Below are 22,444 nucleotides of genomic sequence, written 5' to 3'. Positions count from 1 at the left end.
ATGATAGCCTGTCTTTGAATCAGATTGGTTAGCCTGAAAGGGCACAAAGATTATGCCAAAGAAAACTCCATGCTCTGCACGTTGAGCTTAACCAAACAACTACAGGAGGCAGGTGGGAGGCTTCTGATTATGTCAGCTCAGGAAACATTCTTAGGAGGTAGAGTTTGAGGAAGAACCCACTAACCTGTTTCTCAAATAGATTTTCGTAAATAACTGACAGGGGATGGTTTGCTTCTATGGACGTATTAACCCAACTGATGGGCGTTAATTATTAAACCTTTTAGATGGTGGCTCGCTGATTTCTCCGATACCCTAATCCGGGTCACAGAATGGTTAAAGCAGCTTTAAGTAGAGAGTGGATTATTTTCCCCTCAGTTTGTCTTCTGTTTGCGGCTCTGAAAGAATGTTGTGGGCACTTTTTTTCCTGGTGACTACTATTCACGCTGAACTCTGCCATCCAGGTACGTAGCCTTGAAGCTTAAAAAGTAAATTAACAGATTCCTGAATGCTTGAAAAGTCGTAGAGTGGAGAAAAAAAAAAGAATGATTTTTTTTTCCTAAGTCTTTGGACATGTGGCTTGAAAGTTGAACCAGTGACTCTTAGGAATTGGAAGGGAAAATAGGGGTGGTTTCATAGGCTTTTTTTTTTTTTTTTAAGTTGCAGGGGCACTAGTCCAGATCAATTGTAGTCCTTTGTTATGTTCATCTGGGCTGTGTTAAACATTAGGATTTATCAGGCTCCGTTTTCTCACAGTTTATCCTAATTTACTGCTCTTTGTTTCCCGCCTTTCTCCCCCCCCCTCTGGCAGATGCAGAAAACGCCTTTAAAGTAAGACTTAGCATCCGAGCAGCTCTTGGAGATAAAGCAGTAAGTAGAACACCTGCTGGCTCATTTCAAGTTTTGTTTTCTAATAGCTCTGGGCTTTTTTCAAATAGATGGCTTCTGAGTCTTCAAGTCTGATCTTTTGCCAAAGCTAGATTACAGTAACACGGGAGTCACTGATAGAATGAGTTTTCTTAAAGTACACAATCAGTACTGAGTGATTGAAAATCCATGGGGAAATTGTGTTATGGAAAACAGCTTTGAAAGCTTGAAAGACTCAGTCCAGCAACATAGAGCAAAGGGGGCTGTCTGGTCTGATGTAGATGTGTTTGTCTAGGTTAAGTCTGCCCTTCACTATCATGGGCATGTAAATGTTATCAGTCTGTTTTCTAGTTATCAGAAAGAAAGACTGGTGCTACCAATTTATTTCATAGTACAAAATTGTCCAGTTCTATGTGAAGCTTCAATTCTTCCCATTTATGAAGGTGACAGTACGGGGAGATTGTGCTTGAAATAATAGAAGTTTAAAATCCTCAGAGTCTATGGAGGGTGAAGAGTAGGAAAGATCACTGAATTAAGGAGATGCTATTGTCTAACTTTAGTGTCAGTGTCCTGGTATGCTCTGCATTAAAAAAAAAAAAAAGACTAGTAGGTGATATTAATGTCTCATACTACAAACAAACAAACAAACAAAACCCAGATTGCTAAAGGGATTTGAAAGTATTCTCCTTGCTAACCAATCAGCTGCAAGAGTTTTCATTATTTGTCTGATAAGTAATAGTTGTTATAATAGCATATAAAATAAACCTTTATCAAATCATTATTTATTTATTACTTCTTAGTGGAGGCTCTTCTAAACACTAAACTCCTATCAGCTTCTGAGCCCTTCCCCTTTGAGTACAGGTATATCCATTCTGACAGGATGAGTGAAAAAACACAGGCCCAGACTCATACGTGATTCTTTGAAGATCTCAAGTCAGTAAATGGCAGGAGAGTCAGACCCAGAGAGTTTGACTGCAGAGACCCTGCTCCCAGCCAGTGTATAAGATCTCTTATCACAGGATCTTTAGATTTGGCTGCATGTTAGGGATGTGATGGCAGCTAACACTGGGCTTGTCTGTTCCCTGCGGAACTTATAATAGTGAGAGAGTCAGCTGTCTGTTAAATAGTGAGTAAAGCAAATGCAATGTGCAGTCTTAAGAAGCATTACAGGAAGGAGAAGTATACAGGTCTCTGGCCTCAGCAGGAGCCTCTGTCCCAGGCACTTCTGCAATGTCTAATGTAACCACGAAGAGACACAGAACAGAGAAGGAGGGAAGGATGGCAGAGGGCTGTCACATGTGAACATAACAATAATCACAAGGAGCTTAGTGAACCTGAAGGATGGAAAGAAGACCAGGATGTCTGGAACAGAAGCTGTGAGGAAGAACATGACATTGAGGACCTTGAAAAAGGGGGACTGCATGGGAAATGTGTTTCATGCTGGCAGTGGGTGGGAGGGAGGTTGTTTCAAGACCAAGGAACTGTTTAAAACATCAAATGCTGGTGAGAGGCCAAACTCATTCTGTGAAGCAATATGGAAGCTGAGGAGTTCAGCAGGAGCTGTTTTGGGAAGGAAAAAGTCAGATATTGGAGAGGGGGATAAAATAAGCAGGGTAAGTTGGGGGTGACCATGCAGAAGTATAGGTCACTCCTATCAATACTTTGGATTGGTCTGCAGGCTGCTGACTCAGGAGACTTGGGCTGTACTTCAGCTGGGAGAATACTTGCCTAGCATGTGTGAGGCCCTGAGTTCCATTTCTAACATCCCATAAGCCAGGCCTGCTAGCAGTTAGGAGATGGAGGCGGAAGGATCAGAAGTTTACCGTCCTTCTTCATTACCAGTTAGCCTGTGATACATAAGGCCCTGTGAGGGGGAGGGAGAGGGAGGTCTGGCTCTGAAAGGTTGGAGAGAGCTAGCAGTCGGAAGATGGAGCAAAACCACAGGTTTTTACTGTTGGTTTAGTGGAAACAAGTTGAGCATGAGTAAAAGTCAGCGGACAGACTCCAACTGGACTTGAGTACACAGAAGAAACTGATGCTGTTTCAAGTCTGGGAAGGGAGGAGCAGAGGCATTCCCAGCACACTTGTGGGGATTAGCCTTTATCAGGAGAGAAATGTCTGGCACTTGAGGAGAGGAAGTGGTTAGGAAGTATGTCAGTGGTGGAAGGTTTGTTTCTTTGCCTTAGGAGGTCAAGGGAGGTTAAATCGCTAAATTGAGACTTTTATCTCTAAATTACAAACTCAGGGGTTAGGGATTAAGCTCACTGGTGGAGAGCTTGCCTAGCAAGGGAAAGTCCTTGGGTTCAGTCTTCTGCTTTGGATGTTGGAGTGAGTATAAAACCAAAAGCATCCACTGAGAGCTGAGGTGGAAGAAAACGTATTATGATGGGGTGGGGAAGTGTCGGAAGTTTGAAGCCATCTTGGGACAGACAATTGTCTTGAGACAAAGAACTTATGGAGAATGCTAAGAGGCGAGCAGGGAATTTGAGGGTCACGCATCATGAATTTAAAATTAAACAAGTCCCATTTTTGTGACTCTCTTGTTACTTTTGACTATTCAACTAAAATGTGAGGTTTCAGTGTTCTTCGATGTAAGCAGAAAGTAAAATGACCTGGGAGACTCGAGGACTTGGTAGAAGTGTTATTCAAATGAGGAAGCAAAGAATACGAGATGACAGATAAATACATGCAATTGATCTGCCCTGTGTGGTCCATGAAGTCACAAGTGTTCTCTAACAATACATTCAGTTGTCCATACTTATACTGTCTGTATGCTAGATACCCGGACAACAGGTACATAAAGTACTATGAGCCTTCTTGTCTATGTCTCTTCCGTGCTATTTTGGTCTGTGGGTATTACGCCAGGACTGTATCTCTGAGTAACACTTTCCTTATCATTCTTCAGTTGTGTACATTTTTTATTACTATACATTTTTCCTAGAAACTACTCAGAAATACTTTGAAAGCCATAGTAGAAATGTGACATGACTGCTAGACACACGGACTTTTAGTCTTGCCCTCAAGTCAAGTTAGTTCTCTCTGCTCAATTCCCAACACAAAGCAACACTAGTTAGTGTTTTCCAGATCTCAGGAGCTTTACTCTGTGGCCTAAGTCACACTCCTGCTGGGAGAGCTCTGCTCATCTTGTAAAAGGAACTAAGGTATCCTTTCCAAGATCCCAAATGCAACTTAAAGCCATGCTCTGGCAAGTTCTGGTTGACATTGTCATTTTTGTTTACTACACTGCATTCTCATTTATATTTGAGCAAGCTCCTTCCCTGTCTCCACATCACAACAAGGCTTCCCTGTGTGCACACACACACACACAGAGGGATGTGTATAAGTGTATACTCATTTGTAATATTGTATATAAAATTACATATACATGTAATACATATGTATACTTATTTTTAAAATTAAGATTTAGTTTTGTGTGTGTCCATAGAGATCAGGAGAGGGTGTCAGATACTCTAGTGTTGGAGTTACAGGTGATTATGAGCCAGCTGATATGGATGCTGGGAACTGAACTCAGGTCCTCTGTAATAACAGTATGTGCTCTTAACTGCTGAGCTGTCTACCTAGTCCTATATGTATAGGTTTTTATTAGACAAGCTCTCAATATGCAGTTCTGGCTGGCCTGGAACTCTTTATATATACCAGGCTGGCCCAGCCTTGAGCTTGCCTCAACTCTCTTACCCCACCCTCCTGGGTGTTAAGGTTATTTATTGTAAGCTTGGACCCTGAAGCTACTTAGGAAAGAATATATATATATATATATATATATATATATATATATATATATACATACATATATACCCTTCATGTATAGAGAAGGTAACCAGGGGATAAATTTTCTGCTGTTGTTTAGGATCATTTATTTTTCAGCACTCTAAGAAAGAAAGAACAGTTATGCTAAAATATGTGTTTCTATCTCAGTATGACCCTGGTTCTTAACAATACTCTCATGAGGTGCTAGAATGAGGTGTGAGTGAGTCGTCATGATCCCTGCTGTGTGAGAAACATATGGAGGTGGGCGAGAAAGAGGAGGCAAAGGAGGGTGATGGAACATACCATCAAATGGACTCTTTCCTATCAGGATCATTCACCCCGACTTTCCCTTTTCTTTCAGTATGTCTGGGACACGGATCAAGAATACCTCTTCAGAGCAATGGTGGCATTCTCCATGAGAAAAGTCCCCAACAGAGAGGCAACAGAGTAAGCTGACAGCATGAAATCTCAAGTGCCTGTTTGAGATAATACATTATTTCAATTTCCTATGTTGAATATGATCTAGTACCCTCCCCTGATTTAAGGGACCAGCAGTTTTCTTTTTAATTTTTATTATTATTTATTTAGTTATTTGTGTGTGTGTGTGTGTATGTTTACATATGTGCATACACACACAGACACACACACACACACACATCATGACATGCAAGTGGAAGTCAGGACATCTCTCGGGAGGTTAATTCTTTCCTTCTATGATGTGGGTTCAGGGGATGAAATTCAGGCCCTCAGGTTTGGCAGCAACTGTCTCTACCCACTGAACCATATTTCCAGCCCTTGCTTTGCTTAGTAACTTCCTATGTAAACTTGCGTGTCCTGGAACTTGCTGTGGAACCCAGGCTGGTTTGGAACTTGTGATGATCCTTCTGACTTAGCCATTCAAGTGCTGGGGTAGCAGGTATGAGATGCCATGACCAGCCTGGAACCTGCATTTTTATGGAACACTTAAACATTCACAGTAGAGCTCAGCTTACAATTTCTATCATATTCCCTTTGTTCAGTGGGTAATATGACTATCAATGGCCATGATCAAAATTATATTTACATCTTTTATGTCCTAAGCTTTCCATGTTTCCGTTGTAATTTTTCTTGCAGAGAGCTAGGTAATATCAAAGAAATCTATTCTCCTCTACAAAGTAACCAAAATATGGGCCCCACATTGATATATATCTTGTTCATTTTCTTAAAATCACTTAGTACAAACTTTTAAAAAATAGTTTTTGTTGTGATGGTGGGTATTTTTTTGTTTGTTTGTTTTGTTTTTTTGTTGAGACAGGGTCTCATGATGTAGCCTTGGCTGTCCTGGAGCTATGTAGACCAGGCTGGTGTGGAACTCACAGAGATCTATCTGCCTGCCCTGTCTCTCTGCAGTTAAAGGTGCTTGCTACCATGCCTGGGCCATTTTAACAGTTTTATATTTGTTCCCTACTCTCCTGCATTTGTAGAGATTCTGTCCTTTTCTATTTGTGATTAGGTTAGCACTCCTGGTGGCTCTCTACTCCCTCTCCTGTGCCTCCAGTGGGAGGTGAAATGACTGGTGGGCTAGATAAAGCATCTGCGAACAAGCTTGCCCTGTCTGCTCCCACCAGGCTCTCCTGGTGCTGCTTCCTAGTAGAACTTCCAAGTACGAGCAGGCTGTATTTGCTCTGTACAGTTAAGGAGCACTTAGATTGGAAGTTTCCATATTGTACAGCCTGCTATGTATTACCCAAACACAGGATACCTATCTCAATTCAGCTCTACCAAAGACAGTTATGGTTGAACTTAGTTCATTTCAGGATTGGTGGTGGTGGTGGCTTAAGACAGTCTCATGTGGTCCAAGCTGGCCTTCAATTCATTATGTAGCTAAAGATGGTCTTGAAATCCTGATCCTTCTGTCTCAGCATCCTGAGTACTGGGAATGACAGGCATGTATCACCCTCTTCTGGTTTAATTTTAGGATTTTTTATGATTAGGAGGAAAAATTTGCCTGGGGATGAAATAGTCTCCAAGCACTCCTAAGTGCTTTACTAAAGAGTGACTTTTGCAATAATTCAGAGCCCAGAGAAGAGGATAACTATCAGTTGATTTCCCTCAGATTCCCAATATCTGGTGTGAGCATAAAAAATAAAAAAAGGAAAAGGAATCTGGGTGTGATGGTACATACCTTTTAATGCCAGTTTTCCAGAGGTGGGGGCTGAGTGTCTGAGGCTAGCCTGGTCTACAAAGTGAGTTCTAGGTCAACTAGGCCTACTACGTAGTGAAACATTATTTCAGTGTGTGTATGTGCATGTGCATGTGCGTGTGCGTGTGTGTGTGTGTATGTATATGTATATAGAAGAGTAGATTTTGAGGAAGTGAAACACATAAAATGTATATTTGTATACACCCATGCGTATTAAAAGTGGATCTTTCCCCTTTTATTTTTTACTTTAATTTTTAAAGTAATTTTGTGTGTATATCTGTATACTATATGTGAATGGACGTGCACATGCATGCCTGTGTGTGTATGTGTGTGAAATCCAGAGTTTGATTTTGGGTGTCTTCCTCTCTTGTTCTCCACTTTATTTTTTATTTTTCTAACAGGGGCTTTCTCACTGAGCCTGGGGCTCAAGGATTGGCCAGACTGACTGGCCAGCATCCACTTGTCTCTCTGCCTCATTTGTTCACTTAGTGACAGTTACTTGAAACTCAGGTCTTCATGGTCATGTGGCAAGCATTTTAACAAGTAAGCTATCTCCCCAATTTCCACACATATATTTGTATACATGTATAATAATAATAATGAATAATGTATTATATAATGACAATTTTTAAGAAAGTATATAGAAAAACAAGAAAAAAGTGTGCCCTAAATTCTCCCCATGCTTTATGAAATTCTAAAAAGAAAATATTTAATGACATTTAAAATTTATTCTTTGAAAATTTCACACATTTGTGCAATATATTTTGATCATATCCATCCATTATTACTTCCCTTCCATACCCCCTAGCATAATTTTTAAAAGTAAAAATAAGGGAGAAGGGTAGAGGGCTTAGCAGTGATGTACAGTGTTCTTGCAGAATACATGAATTCAGTTCCAGTTCCTGGAACTCCAGCTCTAGAGGATCTGATGTCCTCTTCTGGCCTCTGTGGGGATACCTGCATGCATAAAACAATAATCACACAGACACATACAATACATGTAATTAGAAGAGAATCAATCTAAATAAAAACAAGGTGATTGCATTACAAAACTTCAAAAGGAAAGAAAGCACTTATGTCTTGGGGTTAGCACTAAGCGTATCTTTTGTGCACTAGCTTTCCTTGTCAGCAAATGCTTTCTCTATGTTGCTGTGTCCTTGGCAATGTGACTTTACTCGCGTGCCCACATTTCCCCTGGCTCATGGTTTTGATCAACCAAATGTTTCTGTGCTTGGGCAAAAGTGATGAGCTGTGTAACATTTCGGAATTTGAGGAATTCACCTTTGGAATGTTTTCCTTCAGAACTTGGGACATTGTGGTGGTCTGTGCATATCAGATCTAGTTTTGCTTGTGTGTGTGTGTGTGTGTGTGTGTTTTGAAAGGTGATTCAATTTTCAATGGACACCCAGGATATATGGAAGTTTTGTTGCTTATCTTAAATCTACCAAAGTATAAAACTAGATCAGTGAAGTTTGTTTCTGTGAAGGCCAAAGGTGACCACGGCGTGAGGAACACATTTCCCTTCAGTTGGACTGTGGGGTCAGCCTAAGGAAGTATATTGCTGTAGTGGTAGCCCCAGAAGCAAATACCCTGTTCTGAAAGCCTGCTGTGTACTTGAACAGGCCAGACAGATGTAAAGATATTTGAACATACCCATGCCTCTCATTTTGTTATCAAAAACCAATGACCCCCAAGGAATGAGAATTTCCCCATAAATCTTATGCTGGGAGAAGGAAAAGGCAGGTACCAGCCAAGAGGAACCTGTCTTCTGGAAAGAGATTCAGACCACCTTACAGGATGACACTGAATCCCAGACACGGGGTGGGGGTGGGGGGCCAATAATGGGCAGGACCACACCTTGACAGAAGCTGTTAGATGTGCATATCCTTGGCCTTCTATTTAAACTTTGATGTCACTTTAGGGCCTTCAAGATGGACTTTGGGGCTTCTCTGGATCCTATAGTCTCTCTTCCAATGTGGCCACATTAAATAAATCTCCTTTTCTGCGTTCTACTTTTAATTCGACTCTTTTAGTTGGTTTATTGAGGTTAGGTGTTTGGACCTTGCTTGGGGCACAGGTTCCAAATGACTTCAGCTGGATTTACTGCAGCAGGAATCCCAAAGTGTTCTAAGTTGTTTTCAAGGAAACTATCAGCTAGTTAGAAGTTTCGTCTAGTTTTCAGGCAAGCAGACATTTAACTACGTATTATACAAATGTTGGCTTTTAAGATAATTGATCAAGTTTAGCAAGATAGGTAGAAGTCTATTGCGGGTGATGCTTTCTCTTTTAAAGTAGCATAGAGCACGTAATGGATTTCTTGCTCTACTTAATTATTCAAGGATAAGTCTTGTGACCTAAAATGAACAATGTGTTCTTGTGCCCATGGAAAGGTAAGGGGATTACCCATCTCGTGCTTGCTGGCCAGCTCAGTTTTAGTCCTGATTTTCAGAAAAAAGAGCCTAATTCTTACCACCCTTGGCTTTGTTTGGCCTCATTGATGAGAAATAGCTAGAGAAGTACGTCCGGGTCAGTGTTTCACACATTTAAGGAGGCAGAGGGAACATTTGTGGCTTCTCCTAGTGAAATGCTGAAAGAAGTCATTCTTGTAGATGTTAACAAAGTTTTTGATAAACATCATTGGTCATGGGCTGAAGAGATGACTCAGTGGTTAAAAACACAGCTAAAAGCACTTATTGCATTTGCAGAGGACCCAGGTTCAGTTCCCAGCATCCACAGGGTGGTTCACAACTATCCATGACTCCAGTTCCAGGGAACCCAATGCCTTCTTCTCACCTCCATAGGCACCAGCATGTGCATGGTACTGTTAATCCAAAGGATGGGAGGAGAGAGACCACAGACCAAATTCATCATGACCAAATCAACTAAAGCAAGATTTTTTTTTATTCATGTACATGGGCTGTCTCCCTGTCAGGCAAAGTTGGAGAGGTCAGCATTGGATGTAAGGAAGACAGGACTTTTATTTTATAGCTGGGAGGTAGGAAATTTCCAAATGGCGGATTTGGCAGGCAAAATAGGCAGGGTTACAGGAGCAGAACATAAGGATAACAAGTTAGCCCTTCCTGAAACAAAGACATGGTCTCAACGTAAGCAGAACAAGGTAGTTATAGGTGGTCATCTAACCATTTGAAACAAAGGCAGGGCTGCAAGATGGTTACCAACAACTTTATGAAACAGAGGAGTGATCGTCATTCCTGGAACAGGCAGGCAGAACCTTTTGTAGTCAAGGTTTCAGGTGGGGCACAGCCTAATCCTTCAGAAACAGAGGTTTAATCATAAACAGGAGTGAACCTAGTTTGTCTTCACTATAAATGGCTTTTAAGCTTAAGGTGGAGGCAGCCTGGCTCTTCAGTACACGTATACATACATGATTGCAAAGCAAAAGAAAATCAATTAATCAATCAATCAATCATTGTTCAGAATGGCTGCTAAAATAAACTCACATGCTTTCATTAGACCCATCCATATATAAAATTTGAAAATATAGGATTTGTATTTAGTTGTGCTAAATGTATTTCAATTTTATTTTATTTTATTGGTTTTTCAAGACACAGTTTCTCTGTGTAGCCTTGGCTGTCCTGGAACCCACTCTGTAGACCAGGCTGGTCTCGAACTCACCTCACAGAGGCCTGCCTCTGCCTCTTGAATACTGGGATTAAAGATGTACACCACCATCACCACAACATATTTTAAAAACAATATTTATTTATTTATTTATTTATTTATTTATTTATTTATTTATTATTGAGTGTGTGTGTGTGTGTGTGTGTGTGTGTGTGTGTGTGTGTGTGGTGTGAATGCCTTCAGTGGCCAGAAAAGGGCATCAGATTCCTTGGAGCTGAAGCCATAGGTGATATGAGCTGCTTGGTGTGGCCACTGGGAACTGAACTCTAGGCGTTTGCAAGAGCTGCAAGTATCTTCACTGCTGATCCATTTCCCCAGCCCCTAACTTTTTGTTAAAAATATGTAGTTCTACTTCAGCAGTTTCTATTAAGTGATTATTTTGCCCTTCAGGGATGCAATACCTGGAAACATTTTTGATTGTCAAAGCTGGAGGCTGTTTAGAAGTCAAATTCACTGCTAAGAAAATATGTACCCTTTTCCCCACGACAGAATTATCTGACTTGATTGGGCTTTGTTGTTTCGTTCTAGTACTAAATGGAGAAATATTTCTTTGATGGCATATATCCTAGTTACTTTATCCTTTCCCCCTTTATCAATAGACACTTATGTTGTTTCGATGCTTAATGAAGAATGCTACAAAGACTGTCCTTATCAGTGTCTCTAGGTATGTGTGTGCAGATGTAAGAATTTTAGGTAGCCACAGTCTGTCCATCTTCTGGAAAATACGTATAATTAACGTTCCAGAGTGACTTGACCCATTGGCTTTTTCATAGCTTCTTGGAATTCCATTTCTGTGCACCTTGCCACTACTTGGTATTATTTAAATTTAAATTTGGGGAAGAGGCTGGAGAGATGGTTCAGCAGTTATTGGCATTTCCTGTTCTTGCAGAGGACCCAAGTTCCTTTTCCCAGCAGCTCACAGTGGCCTGTAACTCTAGTTCCAGGTGATTGGATGCCCTCTTCCGACCTTTGAAGGTACCTGCTCACAAGTGCATACACTCATTCAGACACATAAATAAGAGTTAAATACATCTTTTAAGATGATAAGCAAGTTTAAAAGTTTAAAATCTCTAATTTAAAATCCATTTTACGTATTTTGCTTATTAGTGAGGCTAAATAACAGAAATTATTCCCAACCTAATACAGGCTACAAAAAGTAGACCTGTGTTTCCTTAGACTTCACCTTCCTAAAATGGAAAACACACACACACACACACACACACACACACACACACACACACACACACAGAGAGAGAGAGAGAGAGAGAGAGCAAACATGCCGTACCTACTTCATTCTGGTCATATTTGTATCTTTGTTACTTATTATACAGAGCCACACATTTTGAAAGACTAAGCTTGCCAGTTTCTTGCCAGTAGAGGTCAGAATTGGTTTGTGGTTCTCAACCAGTGCTTTATTATTTATTTATTTATTTATTTATTTATTTTATTATTACTTTTTGGCTTCTTATTCCAATGATTACTGCAGTGCCTGGAGACCCTAGTTGGTTGTCACTACTGTCGTCTACTGCTTGAGATCCCAAGAATGCTGCTTCCCTTAAGGCACACAATGTAATCTGGCCCCAAGCCTCAACAGTACCACTTGCAGAAAACCATGCTGTAGCCCTAGAGAGAAATAAATGACAGTCTCAGAATAAAAGATGACAAACTCTTCCTACTCTATATGGCCGGCCACTCTATTTCTGGTGACCAGCTTGAAGGCAGATGGGCTGGTCTTGGGGTTCCGTTTCCTTCTCATAAGACAAGCACAATCAGTCCTTTGGTGAAGCTGCAGGGGCAGCCTCTGGGGACCTTAGCTTGGACTTGGAGCAGAGTGGGTAGCTTTCTGAGGGCTCTGGTAAAGTTGAGGCAAGTGGACCTTGAATTCCAGGTCCTGATTGCAGAATTCACGGGTGGGCCTGAGAAGGGTCCCTGCCTTCTGGCAAAGTGCCATGGAAAGACCCTCTGCCCACCTACATTTCTTTTCCCGTGCCCAAGCCAGTGCCTCCTCACTTGCCCATCTAGGAGGGAGGCAAGGGGATGGGAGCTCTTGAGAGGATGTGGCCAGAGAAGCACAGAGGACTAGAGGGACTGATGGTTGGTGTTAGGGCACAAGCAAAGCACAAAAGAGGCCAGGGACCCTCTGCTTACCTGACTGCCAGGTAGTTGACCATAGACAATGTCATTAGGGGCTGCTACTGCTTATCAGTGGTTCTCAACCTTCATAATGCTGCAACCCCTTAACATAGTTGCTCATGTTGTGGTGATCCCCAACCATAAAATTACTTTTGTTACTACTGAATAACTATAATTTTGCTACTGATATGAATTGTAGTGTAAATATCTGATATGCGAGCCCTGTGAAGGGGTCATTCACTGCCCCCACAAAGGTCATACCCCACAGGTTGAGAAACACTGGCTTAGATGATAAAGGGAACACACAACCCTATACTGTTAAGATCTGCATGGGCCATACCTGAGCTAGCTGATATTAGGCAACTGCTCTCTGAACGGCAAGGGGCCCACTTTGAACCTTTGCCCTTAGCTCCTCACCCTCTAGATTGGAGCCTGTTGGCAACAGGCCATCTTGGGGTATAGCAGCTGCAGCTGGAACTGATGCTGCATGGAAGACAAAGGAGCTAATCCCTGCTGTTTCCTATTGCTGGTCCCAGACACTTAGCTCTGGGCAGAGGTGCACTTGCTTCTACTTTTGTGATACCGAAATGAAGAAAAGACATAACTTTGCAATACACAGCTTCTGTATTCTGAAGGACTGCTAGCTTTCAATATTATAGTTTTGAATGTTCATTTTAAAGAAAAGCAAGATTCTGGTCTTTTCCATGAAGGTGATGGATGTGTGTCTCATTCTTGTGGGATGGATACTCATGACACACATTCTTGATTTTGCAATTTTTTTCTTCAGGAAATTGCTAACAGCATGCAGGATTGACATTGTAGCACCAGCCTCGTGGCCTTTCCTATAATTTTCAGCTTTCATCCACCCCTGTAAAGATTTTCATTTCTTTGAACACTAACATCGTTTCTCTTTTCACTTTTATTAGTAACTCATATGTAGGGAATAGAGCATGTCCCGTTTCTAATTTTCAGGAGAAAAGCATGTGACTTAAGATTTAGGGGTGAAGAGTTGCTGGTGATTGTAGGTAGCACTTGTGTTTGGGGGGACTACTCAAGGCAGTATAAAAACAGCTCGCTCTTCTTGCGAACCTCACTCTCCAAAGTACATTTGGAAAGCACCCCTTGATGATCCCAAAGCTGGTGTAGGAAGAGACAAGGAGAGAATGAGAGAGAGAGAGAGAGAGAGAGAGAGAGAGAGAGAGAGAGAGAGAGAGAGAGAGAGAGACCAGTAAATTGAAGAGTGGGCAGCAGCTTTTGCTGGGAGGTAATGGACAGGCCATCTGCAGACTTGATGAGAAAACATTGAGGCTTCTGTAGCTGAGAAAGAGGCCACATGCTGAGAAAGCAGGAGGCTGTCAGCCTCTAGATAATGAGCAATGAACTCCACTCATGCTCTCTACTTCCAAATCACACCTTTTTTATTTTTATTTTTTAAAAAATTTTTTTGGCAGATCCTTTAAGGAACAATCCCCAAGTGTATGATTTTGAAATAACTGGAATTTCTTTTCTTTTTCTTTTCTTCTTATTTTGGCTTTTTTGAGAAAGGGTTTCTCTGTGCAGTTCTGGCTGTCCTCAAACTCACTCTGTGGACCAGGCTAGCCTGCCTCTGCCTCCCAAAAGGCTGGGATTTAAGGTGTGTGCCACCACCAGCTGGCCTCTTTGAAAGTTTTCTATCTTGTATTTTGATTACTGTTAACACCACCCCACCCATGCTTCTCCCTCTAGTTCCTCTCAGATCCACTCTCACATCCTCACTCCTTTTCAACTTTGTGTCCTGTTAAAAACATAACCAAATCCACTTTGTGTTGCCTGTATACTCACGGTGTAGAGACACCCTGCTATGTGATTAACCAACCAAAGGCCATAGCATTAAAGAAAATTGATTTTCTCCCAGAAGCTATCAACGTGTCAATAGCTCCTCTGTTAGAAGTAGGGGTTTGTGAACTTCTCCCAATCTGTGCTAGAAGTCTGATTGGCTCCATCTTGTATAGTTTTGTGCAGACAAACACAGCTATCGTCGGTTCAGGAGCACAGTAGTCCTATTATGTCCAGAAGATACTGTTTCATTCCAGACCTCCCTTACCTCTTACAATCTTTCTGCCCCTTCTTCCTCTATAGTCCCTGAGCCCCAGGGCGAAGGTGGTGCAGATATCCCCTTATGGTTAAGCATTCCACAGGCATGCATTCTCTTTACTTTCTCCAATCGTGAGTTTTTGCATTAACAGCGATCCATTGCACAAAGAAGCTTCTCTTGGTGAGGTCTGAGGGCTGCACTGATCTATGGGTATAATCTATGGGTATGATCCATGGGTGTAGGGCTGTAAATTTAGAGAGCAGTTGGTACTGTGTCTATTTAGCAAAATAATAGAAATAGCTTCACTCCTAGGTTCTGGGTGAGCTTCCTCACCAAGGGTTCTTTGTCATATTTGCAGTACTAGGCATGTGTTTCCTCCTGTGGAACAGACCTTAAATCCATTCATAAACTGATTTTTTTTTTTTTTTTTGGCTTTTCGAGACAGGGTTTCTCTGTGTAGTCGTGGCTGTCCTGGAACTCACTCTGTAGCCCAGGCTGGCCTCGAACTCAGAAACCCGCCTGCCTCTGCCTCCCGAGTGCTGGGATTAAAGGCGTGCGCCACCACGCTCAGCTCATAAACTGAATTTTTATCTTCTATTCCCCCCACCCCCTAAGACAAGATTTCTCTGTGTAGCCCTGGCTGCCTTGGAACTCACTCCGCAGACTAGGCTGGCCTCAAACTTAAAGAGATCCACCTGCCTCTGCTTCCCAAGTACTGGGATTAAAGGCATTAAGACATTCTTTTCTTTTTTTCTTTTTTCTTTTTAATTAGGTACTTTCTTCATTCACATCTCCAGTGCTATCCCAAAAGTCCTCACACCCTCCCCCCTCCCCCCACTCCCACTTCCCGGCCCTGGCGTTCCCCTGCACTGAGGCATATAAAGTCTGCATGAGCAATGGGCCTCTTTCCACTGATGGCCGACTAGGCCATCCTCTGATACATATGTAGCTAGAGACACGAGCTCCGGGGGGGCACTGGTTAGTTCATATTGTTGTTCCACCCATAGGGTTGCAGACCCTTTAGCTCCTTGGGTACTTTCTCTAGCTCCTCCATTGGGGGCCCTGTGATCCATCCAATAGCTGACTGTGAGCATCCACTTCTGTGTTTGCCGGGCCCCAGCATAGTCTCACAAGAGACAGCTATATCAGGGTCCTTTCAGCAAAATCCTGCTAGTGTATGCAATGGTGTCAGCGTTTGGAGGCTGATTATGGGATGGATCCCCGGATATGGCAGTCTCTAGATGGTCCACCCTTTCATCTCAGCTCCAAACTTCGTCTCTGCAACTCCCTCCATGGGTGTTCCACTCCCAATTCTAAGAAGGGGAAAAGCGTCCACACCCTGGTCTTCATTCCTCCTGAGTCTCATGTGCTTTGCAAATTGTATCCTATATCTTAGGTATTTTAAGTTTCTGGGCTAATATCCACTTATCAGTGAGTGCATATCATGTGAGTTCTTTTGTGAAGACATTCTTTTCAATGGTAGAAATGACTTCTCACACATATGTAAGATCCCTCGTGCGATGGTTATCACATCAGAGTGAATAGTTTCATGCCATTTATGATGATATTCTTATAACACATTTCTCCCATCTCTGCAGAATTTCCCATGTCCTGCTTTGCAACGTAACCCAGAGGGTGTCATTCTGGTTTGTGGTCACAGACCCTTCCAAAAATTATACTCTTCCTGCAGCTGAAGTACAGTTGGCCATAAGGTAATCCTCCCCATGTATGCTGTTCACTGATCCATCTATCAACTTCCTGATGAGCTCATCTGTTTCCATAGATACCGAAGAGCTCTCACTCCTCTCCACACGTGATGCACCGATTAATGTGTCAAGTATTCCATTCACTTCATTTCCAACAGAGATTGGTATAGATCAGTAATTTTCATCCAGTAGCAATTTGCCTTCAAGGAAACAAATGCTTGGAAATGTTTGGACACGTTTTTCTTGTCACAACTGGAGGAGGAGGCACCACCCATACTAATCAGGCAGAAGCTAGGAATGTTGCTATCCACCCTACTATGCATAGGACAGAACCTCCCTTAAAACTTATTTGATCTCACATGTCAGTTGTGTACCCTTGTTGAAATATTAGCACAAAAGAGTGAAGAACCAAACCCAAATATAAATTAAGCTTTATTAGCATATATTAATCATACAAAATAATTGGTCTCAATAGACATTTTTATACATGCACTATGGTAATATTCTATTTGTTGCCATTTTCATGGTGATTTTAAAATCTGCAGTAGAGTAGTCACATGTATGGACTGAGGTGTGGATATGAACAACTGGTTCTAAAGTGCTTGTTATAGCTCTATTGTGAAGACTGAAGTAATTAAACCCAGGTCTTGGCTAAATCTTGTCTGATCCTTAGGGGGAGGAGTTCAGTAGTGGAGGTGATATTATCTGTACCTAACTAGAATTTCCAGTCTACCTGAGGTGACAGGGTATGTTCCTGGTGTGGAGCAAAATAGCAGCAGAGGGTTAATGAGGCAGGGAGATGAAGGGAGGGTACAGAACAAGTTTTCATTTTCCTCCTAGCTTAGCAATGATGTGCATTATTTTGGGAAAAGGTTTTCATTCTCATACTTAAAAGGATTCGATTATGAGGGTTGGGGAAATGGTTCAGTGAGTAAAACTCTTGCCACAAAGCATAAGGGCCTGAATTTGGATGCCAAGAACCAGCATGGTGGCCCATGTCAGTCATCCCAGGGCTCCTACATCAAGACGAGAGGCAGAACTTAGGGAAGCCCATGGGGCAGCTGGCCTGGCCTATTTCATGGCAAGTAAGAAAGAGAACCTGTTTCAAAGAAGATGGAAGGTGAGGCACACATGCACACACACAATTATTTTAAAATATTAGATGACTAAAAAGGAAAACATTCAACAATTTGCTAAAATTACATTTAAGTTATCCTTTTGCCGCTGGGGTCCTCTTTCCTGTCTATGCATGGTCATGGCAGAGCATAGAATTGTGAGAGTATGTGATTCTGCAGATGGAGCTCAGCTTTTTGCATACTGAGTGGAGATGTACTACTAAGCAACATCCTCTGACCTTAGCAGAGAGTTTTATTTGCTGATGGAGATCTTACCTGATGGCTGGATGCTGGGCTGCACAGATTCTAGAGCCACTGCCTTAGACCATGATTGCTCAGTCCTGATACTAACAGCCAAATGTGCCTACCAAACATTTGAATTAGAGCTAGTCAAAAAGTCAGGTGCATGCAAAGTATAAAACACACCAATTATCAAACAAAATCTATAGTCTGATGATGGTGATACATGCCTTTGAGCCCAGCACTTGGAAGGCAGACAAAGCAGGCAGATCTCTCAGTTCTGCTCAGCCTGGTCTACAGAGTGAGTTCCAGGATAACCAGGTCTACACAGAGAAACCCTGTCTCCAAACAAAAACAAAACAAAGCAAAATAAATCTTCAGCACCAACCTGACTCTTACCAACACTGAGACTTCCCTTCCTACAGGAAAACAAAACCATTTGCCTTCATATGCCTTTAGACTTTTGGGCTCCTGAGAAGTCATTGTGTACAGTCACACAGAAGCACTTTTTAAACTGTTTTAAGTTAAAGAAACAGCTGGTCTTTATGTATGCCACCTTGAAGTTTTGTTATTCATTCAAATATCAAGAAATAAAATGGGATAGGGGCAGAGCTCAAAGGTTCTGATGTACAGCAGTGGAGAGATAGGTTTGTACTTGGTAACTAGTGTTTTTATATCTGTCTGTCTTTGTTTTCTACAATTATTATTGTTTTTTAGAAAGAATAGGGACCGGATCAATAATGCATTCTTTCTGGATGACCATACTCTGGAATTTTTAAAAATTCCTTCCACTCTTGCTCCCCCGATGGATCCATCTGTGCCCGTCTGGATTATTGTATTCGGTGTGATATTTTGCATTGTTACAGTTGCAATTGCACTACTGGTTCTATCTGGAATCCGGCAACGTAGAAGGTAGGATGTTCAGAATTATTTTTTTAAAGATTTATTTACTTTATGTATGTGAGTACATTGTTGCTGCCTTCAGACATCAGATCCCATTACATATGGTTGTGAGCCACCATGTGGGTGCTGGGAATTGAACTTAGGACCTCTGGGAGAGTAGTCAGTGCTCTTAACTGCTGAGCCATCTTTCCAATGCCCTGAGAATGAATGGTTTAAGGAATATTTACCTATTTTCTTATGCCTGGTTTAAGGTAATGCCTAAAACTTACCTAAGTCATGACTTACAATATAGCTATTTTAATTTTATCCCTTTTGATGGTTTTAGAATCCAGTGACTCTTATTTAATGAGGTTCCTTTCATTACTATTTTCCTCTACTGTATTATATTGTACTTTATTCTATTCTCTTAATTATTCTTATGCGTGTATCTCTCTCTCTCTCTCTCTCTCTCTCTCTCTCTCTCTCTCTCTCTCTCTCTCTCTCTATGTTAGAGGACAACTTTATGCAGTCACTTTTCTCCTCTCCCCTATATGTGGACCCAAGATCTCAAACTCAAGCCTTCAGATTTGCATAATAAGCACCTTTACCCAATGAGCAACCTCACTGGTTTCCTCCATTGTATATTATATGACTGTTTCATATCCAGACTTAAGTTTAAGGTTTATGTTCTAGGTTCCTTTCCATTGCTATGCTAGAATACTGACCAAAAGCAGCATAGGGGAGGAAAACATTTATTTCCTCTTACAGATTAAAGTCCATCACTGAGGGAAGTCAGGGTCAGGCCACAAACTCCCAGGGAAGGACCATGGGAGAATGCTAGCTGCAGGCTCACCCTGTGGCTCATTCATAGGCTCATGCTTAGCTAGCTTTCTTATACAGCTCAGAACCTCCTGTCTGAGGAACTGTGCTGGCCAGAGAGGGTTAAGTCTTCTTACATGAATTAATAGTCAAGACAGTCCCTTACAGACATGAATACCCACAGATAAACCTGATAAAGGCAGTTCCTTGAGGTTTATCCTCTCAGATGACTGTAGGTTTTGTAAAGTTCTATGCTGTAATTTTGTATGCAGGATATACAGAGAAAAGCACACTTTTTGCAGGGGCAGAGTTAAGGTTTTGGTAGCAACCTACATGCAAATGTCCATAGATACACAAATGTTTTAAGGCCTCCCTATCATTGCTGACTTGAGGCCTGTAAGCCAAACTCCTTCTCTTCTCTTCTCTTCTCTTCTCTTCTCTTCTCTTCTCTTCTCTTCTCTTCTCTTCTCTTCTCTTCTCTTCTCTTCTCTTCTCTTCTCTTCTCTTCTCTTCTCTTCTCTTCTCTTCTCTTCTCCTAATGGATACTGGACCCTTATGTGTTTGTCACTGTAAAGAGCCCTGTTGCTTGTGGCTTTTGAACCATCTCCCCGAATCAGGATCTCCTTATAAAGTGTAGTTTTTTTCCTCTGACTCTCAGATTTACTAAATTAGAATACTTGAAAGAACTACATATTGATATTGCCCATGTTGTGTTAATTTCTTTAGTTTTCAAATATTCAGTTTACCAACTTACATGCAGGGTCCAGTTTCTTGAGTTCATTTTCTTGCACTCAGTGAGACAAGCTGAGTTAATGTCTAAGTTATTAATATTGTTTCAAAGGCGGATTTCAGATCATTGGCAGTTACTGAAGTAGCAGCCAGGAGAGGAGACAAGGTTTGTCAGCATGATAAAAGGAGAGGAAAATGAGAACTGCCTCAACTAAAAAATTGTGATTGTAAATTATGTGCATGTGTGTTGGGGTATGTACACATGAATGCAGAAGCCTGAAGAAGCTAGAGATGGATCCCTCTGGGGCTGGAGCTATAAGTGATTGTGAACTACCTGATGTGGTTCTGGGGACCAACTCTAGTCCTCAATTAGAGCAGTATGTGCTTTTAAAAGCAGAGGCATCTTTCCAACCCCACCCCAATTAATCCTTTTCTAAACCTGTCTACACCTGTCTAAACCTTCCTTTCTGATACAGAGACAGAAGTGGCACTCATGGGGACATATACATTCTAAAACTACAGGAACATGGCTTGTGAAAGGGTTGATATACAGTTTGGACCTGTGGGGTATGTTTGAGCAACTATGTGTTAAATTAAACGCCTCTCCTCAGATTTAGTATTTTTCCTGTGGGCTTCCCTGATTACTAACAGAAACATTTTAAGTTTCAAATACTTCCATTTCAAATACTTCAAATACTTCCAACATAGTATACACTATGGTATAAATGTGCTATATGTATATGCTTTAAACTAAACCCAAAGATTAGGATTGAGTGGTACTTGTTTGATTTTTCTGGGTGATTGTGACATGAAATGCTGACTTATTTGCTACGGCATATACATTTGTTTTGGGTTTTAAAATATCAAGACACATTCTCTTGCAATATTTGAAATCCACACTTAGCACTTTAAAGTTGTTCATTCAGAAATGTCTATACATCGTGGGTCTAAATGATTTAAAACCTTTGTGAATTGACGTAATTTGCTTGATTCCCAATTTCCTTACTAGTACAATACAATGTAGGAGTTTTAAAAAAGGACTAGATTCAGGAGATGAACTGCTTAGATTTCGAAGTATTGATCTCTTACATTGCACTCTCACATGGAACCCATTAGATCTATGTGAGTACAAACAAAGAGTCAGAGAAATGGAGTTTGGGAGGAGAATATGGCTTTGTGGTCTTAGTCATTCTGCTTAAATTCACCTTTGCTGGTTGTGCATAGATAACTTTTCTTGACTGATAAGCTAAGTGTACTGGAAATAATTAACTTGATAGGTTAAAAGACTCAGCACAAGAGAGTCCTTAAAGTGCTATCTGGCATTCAGCTAGTGCTCAGCAAGTGTTAGCTGTTACTATTCTTTTACCATCTAGCCATTTGCAGGTCTTTCAGCTATGTCCTTCCAAACAGATTCTGCAGTAATATAATAATTGGCTGCATAGTATCATAATCTGTTGCCTAGGAGAAGCGAGGCTGTTGTTACAACTCGGCCTTTACAAATTCATTTCACATTCAAACTAGGCAAACAGATGGACAAATGTTTTGTGTAAACCTGGAAAGCATCAACAATTATCAAATATAGTCAGGACAATTATGGCAACCTCCCAGAGCAAAATTGTTTCTGGGTTTTAAGTTTGATAGTATCTGTGGTGCTTTTTCTCTTTGGCAAAATATTGTTTCAAAGATTAGGAGAGGGTACAGTTTTAACTGGGGGAAAGCCTATGGCTCCATTTTTTTTTTTTGGATACAGGGTCTCATGTAGCCCAATGTGGTCTAGGATTAATTATATGGCTGAGGATGACCTTGAACTATTGATCATCTTGCCTTTGCCTCCCATACAGTGAGATTACAGGTATGTGTGACCATGCCTGGCCTGAAAACTTGTTATAATCATAGAAAAAGTAGATGTTTCTTTTTAAGTCTTGAGAAAGAAAGCTAATGAAATGTTCAACTCGGGCCAGCAGAGACGGCTCAGAAGGTAAAAGGAAATGACCTAAGTTTGATTCCTGGAACCCACCCACATGCTAGCAGAGAAGAGATGCCTGCAAGTTGCCTTCGGACTTCCACACTCATGCCACGGCCCACAGACACCCATTCACACACGCTTACACTAAATAAATAAATAAATGTAATGAACACTTTTTAAAGAAATGTCTAACTAACCCATCTATATGTTAAACAATAATGAACACACTTTTGTGTTCCAAGATCATAAGCTGAGACTGAGAAGACCTGAAGGAGCTATGTGGTACTTTGAGCTACTGTTCTGCTTCTGTGGAGAGGCATGCTA

General features: G+C 41.3%; 1 protein-coding gene across 3 annotated transcripts in view; it reads left to right on the top strand.

Annotated features, from left to right (window-relative positions):
- Positions 1–225: 225 nt before the first annotated feature.
- Cltrn (collectrin, amino acid transport regulator) overlaps positions 226–22,444 on the top strand; it is a 29,063-nt gene continuing 6,844 nt past the window's right edge. For 2 of the 3 annotated variants that reach the window (XM_021153753.3, XM_085837917.1), the window contains exons 1-5: positions 227–461; positions 809–867; positions 4,994–5,079; positions 16,262–16,375; positions 18,442–18,636. In XM_021153753.3, the coding sequence (XP_021009412.1) occupies positions 404–461; positions 809–867; positions 4,994–5,079; positions 16,262–16,375; positions 18,442–18,636 (512 nt within the window). In that variant the 5' untranslated portion in view covers positions 227–403. Of the gene's footprint in view, positions 462–808; positions 868–4,993; positions 5,080–16,261; positions 16,376–18,441; positions 18,637–22,444 lie in introns of all 3 variants that reach the window. The other variant, XM_029472953.2, reaches the window with a different exon arrangement.

The sequence above is a fragment of the Mus caroli genome, unplaced genomic scaffold (assembly GCF_978045245.1).
Source record: "Mus caroli unplaced genomic scaffold, Mus_caroli_1 scaffold_5, whole genome shotgun sequence".
Classification (NCBI taxonomy): domain Eukaryota; kingdom Metazoa; phylum Chordata; class Mammalia; order Rodentia; family Muridae; genus Mus; species Mus caroli.
This window is presented reverse-complemented; position numbering and strand designations above follow the sequence as displayed.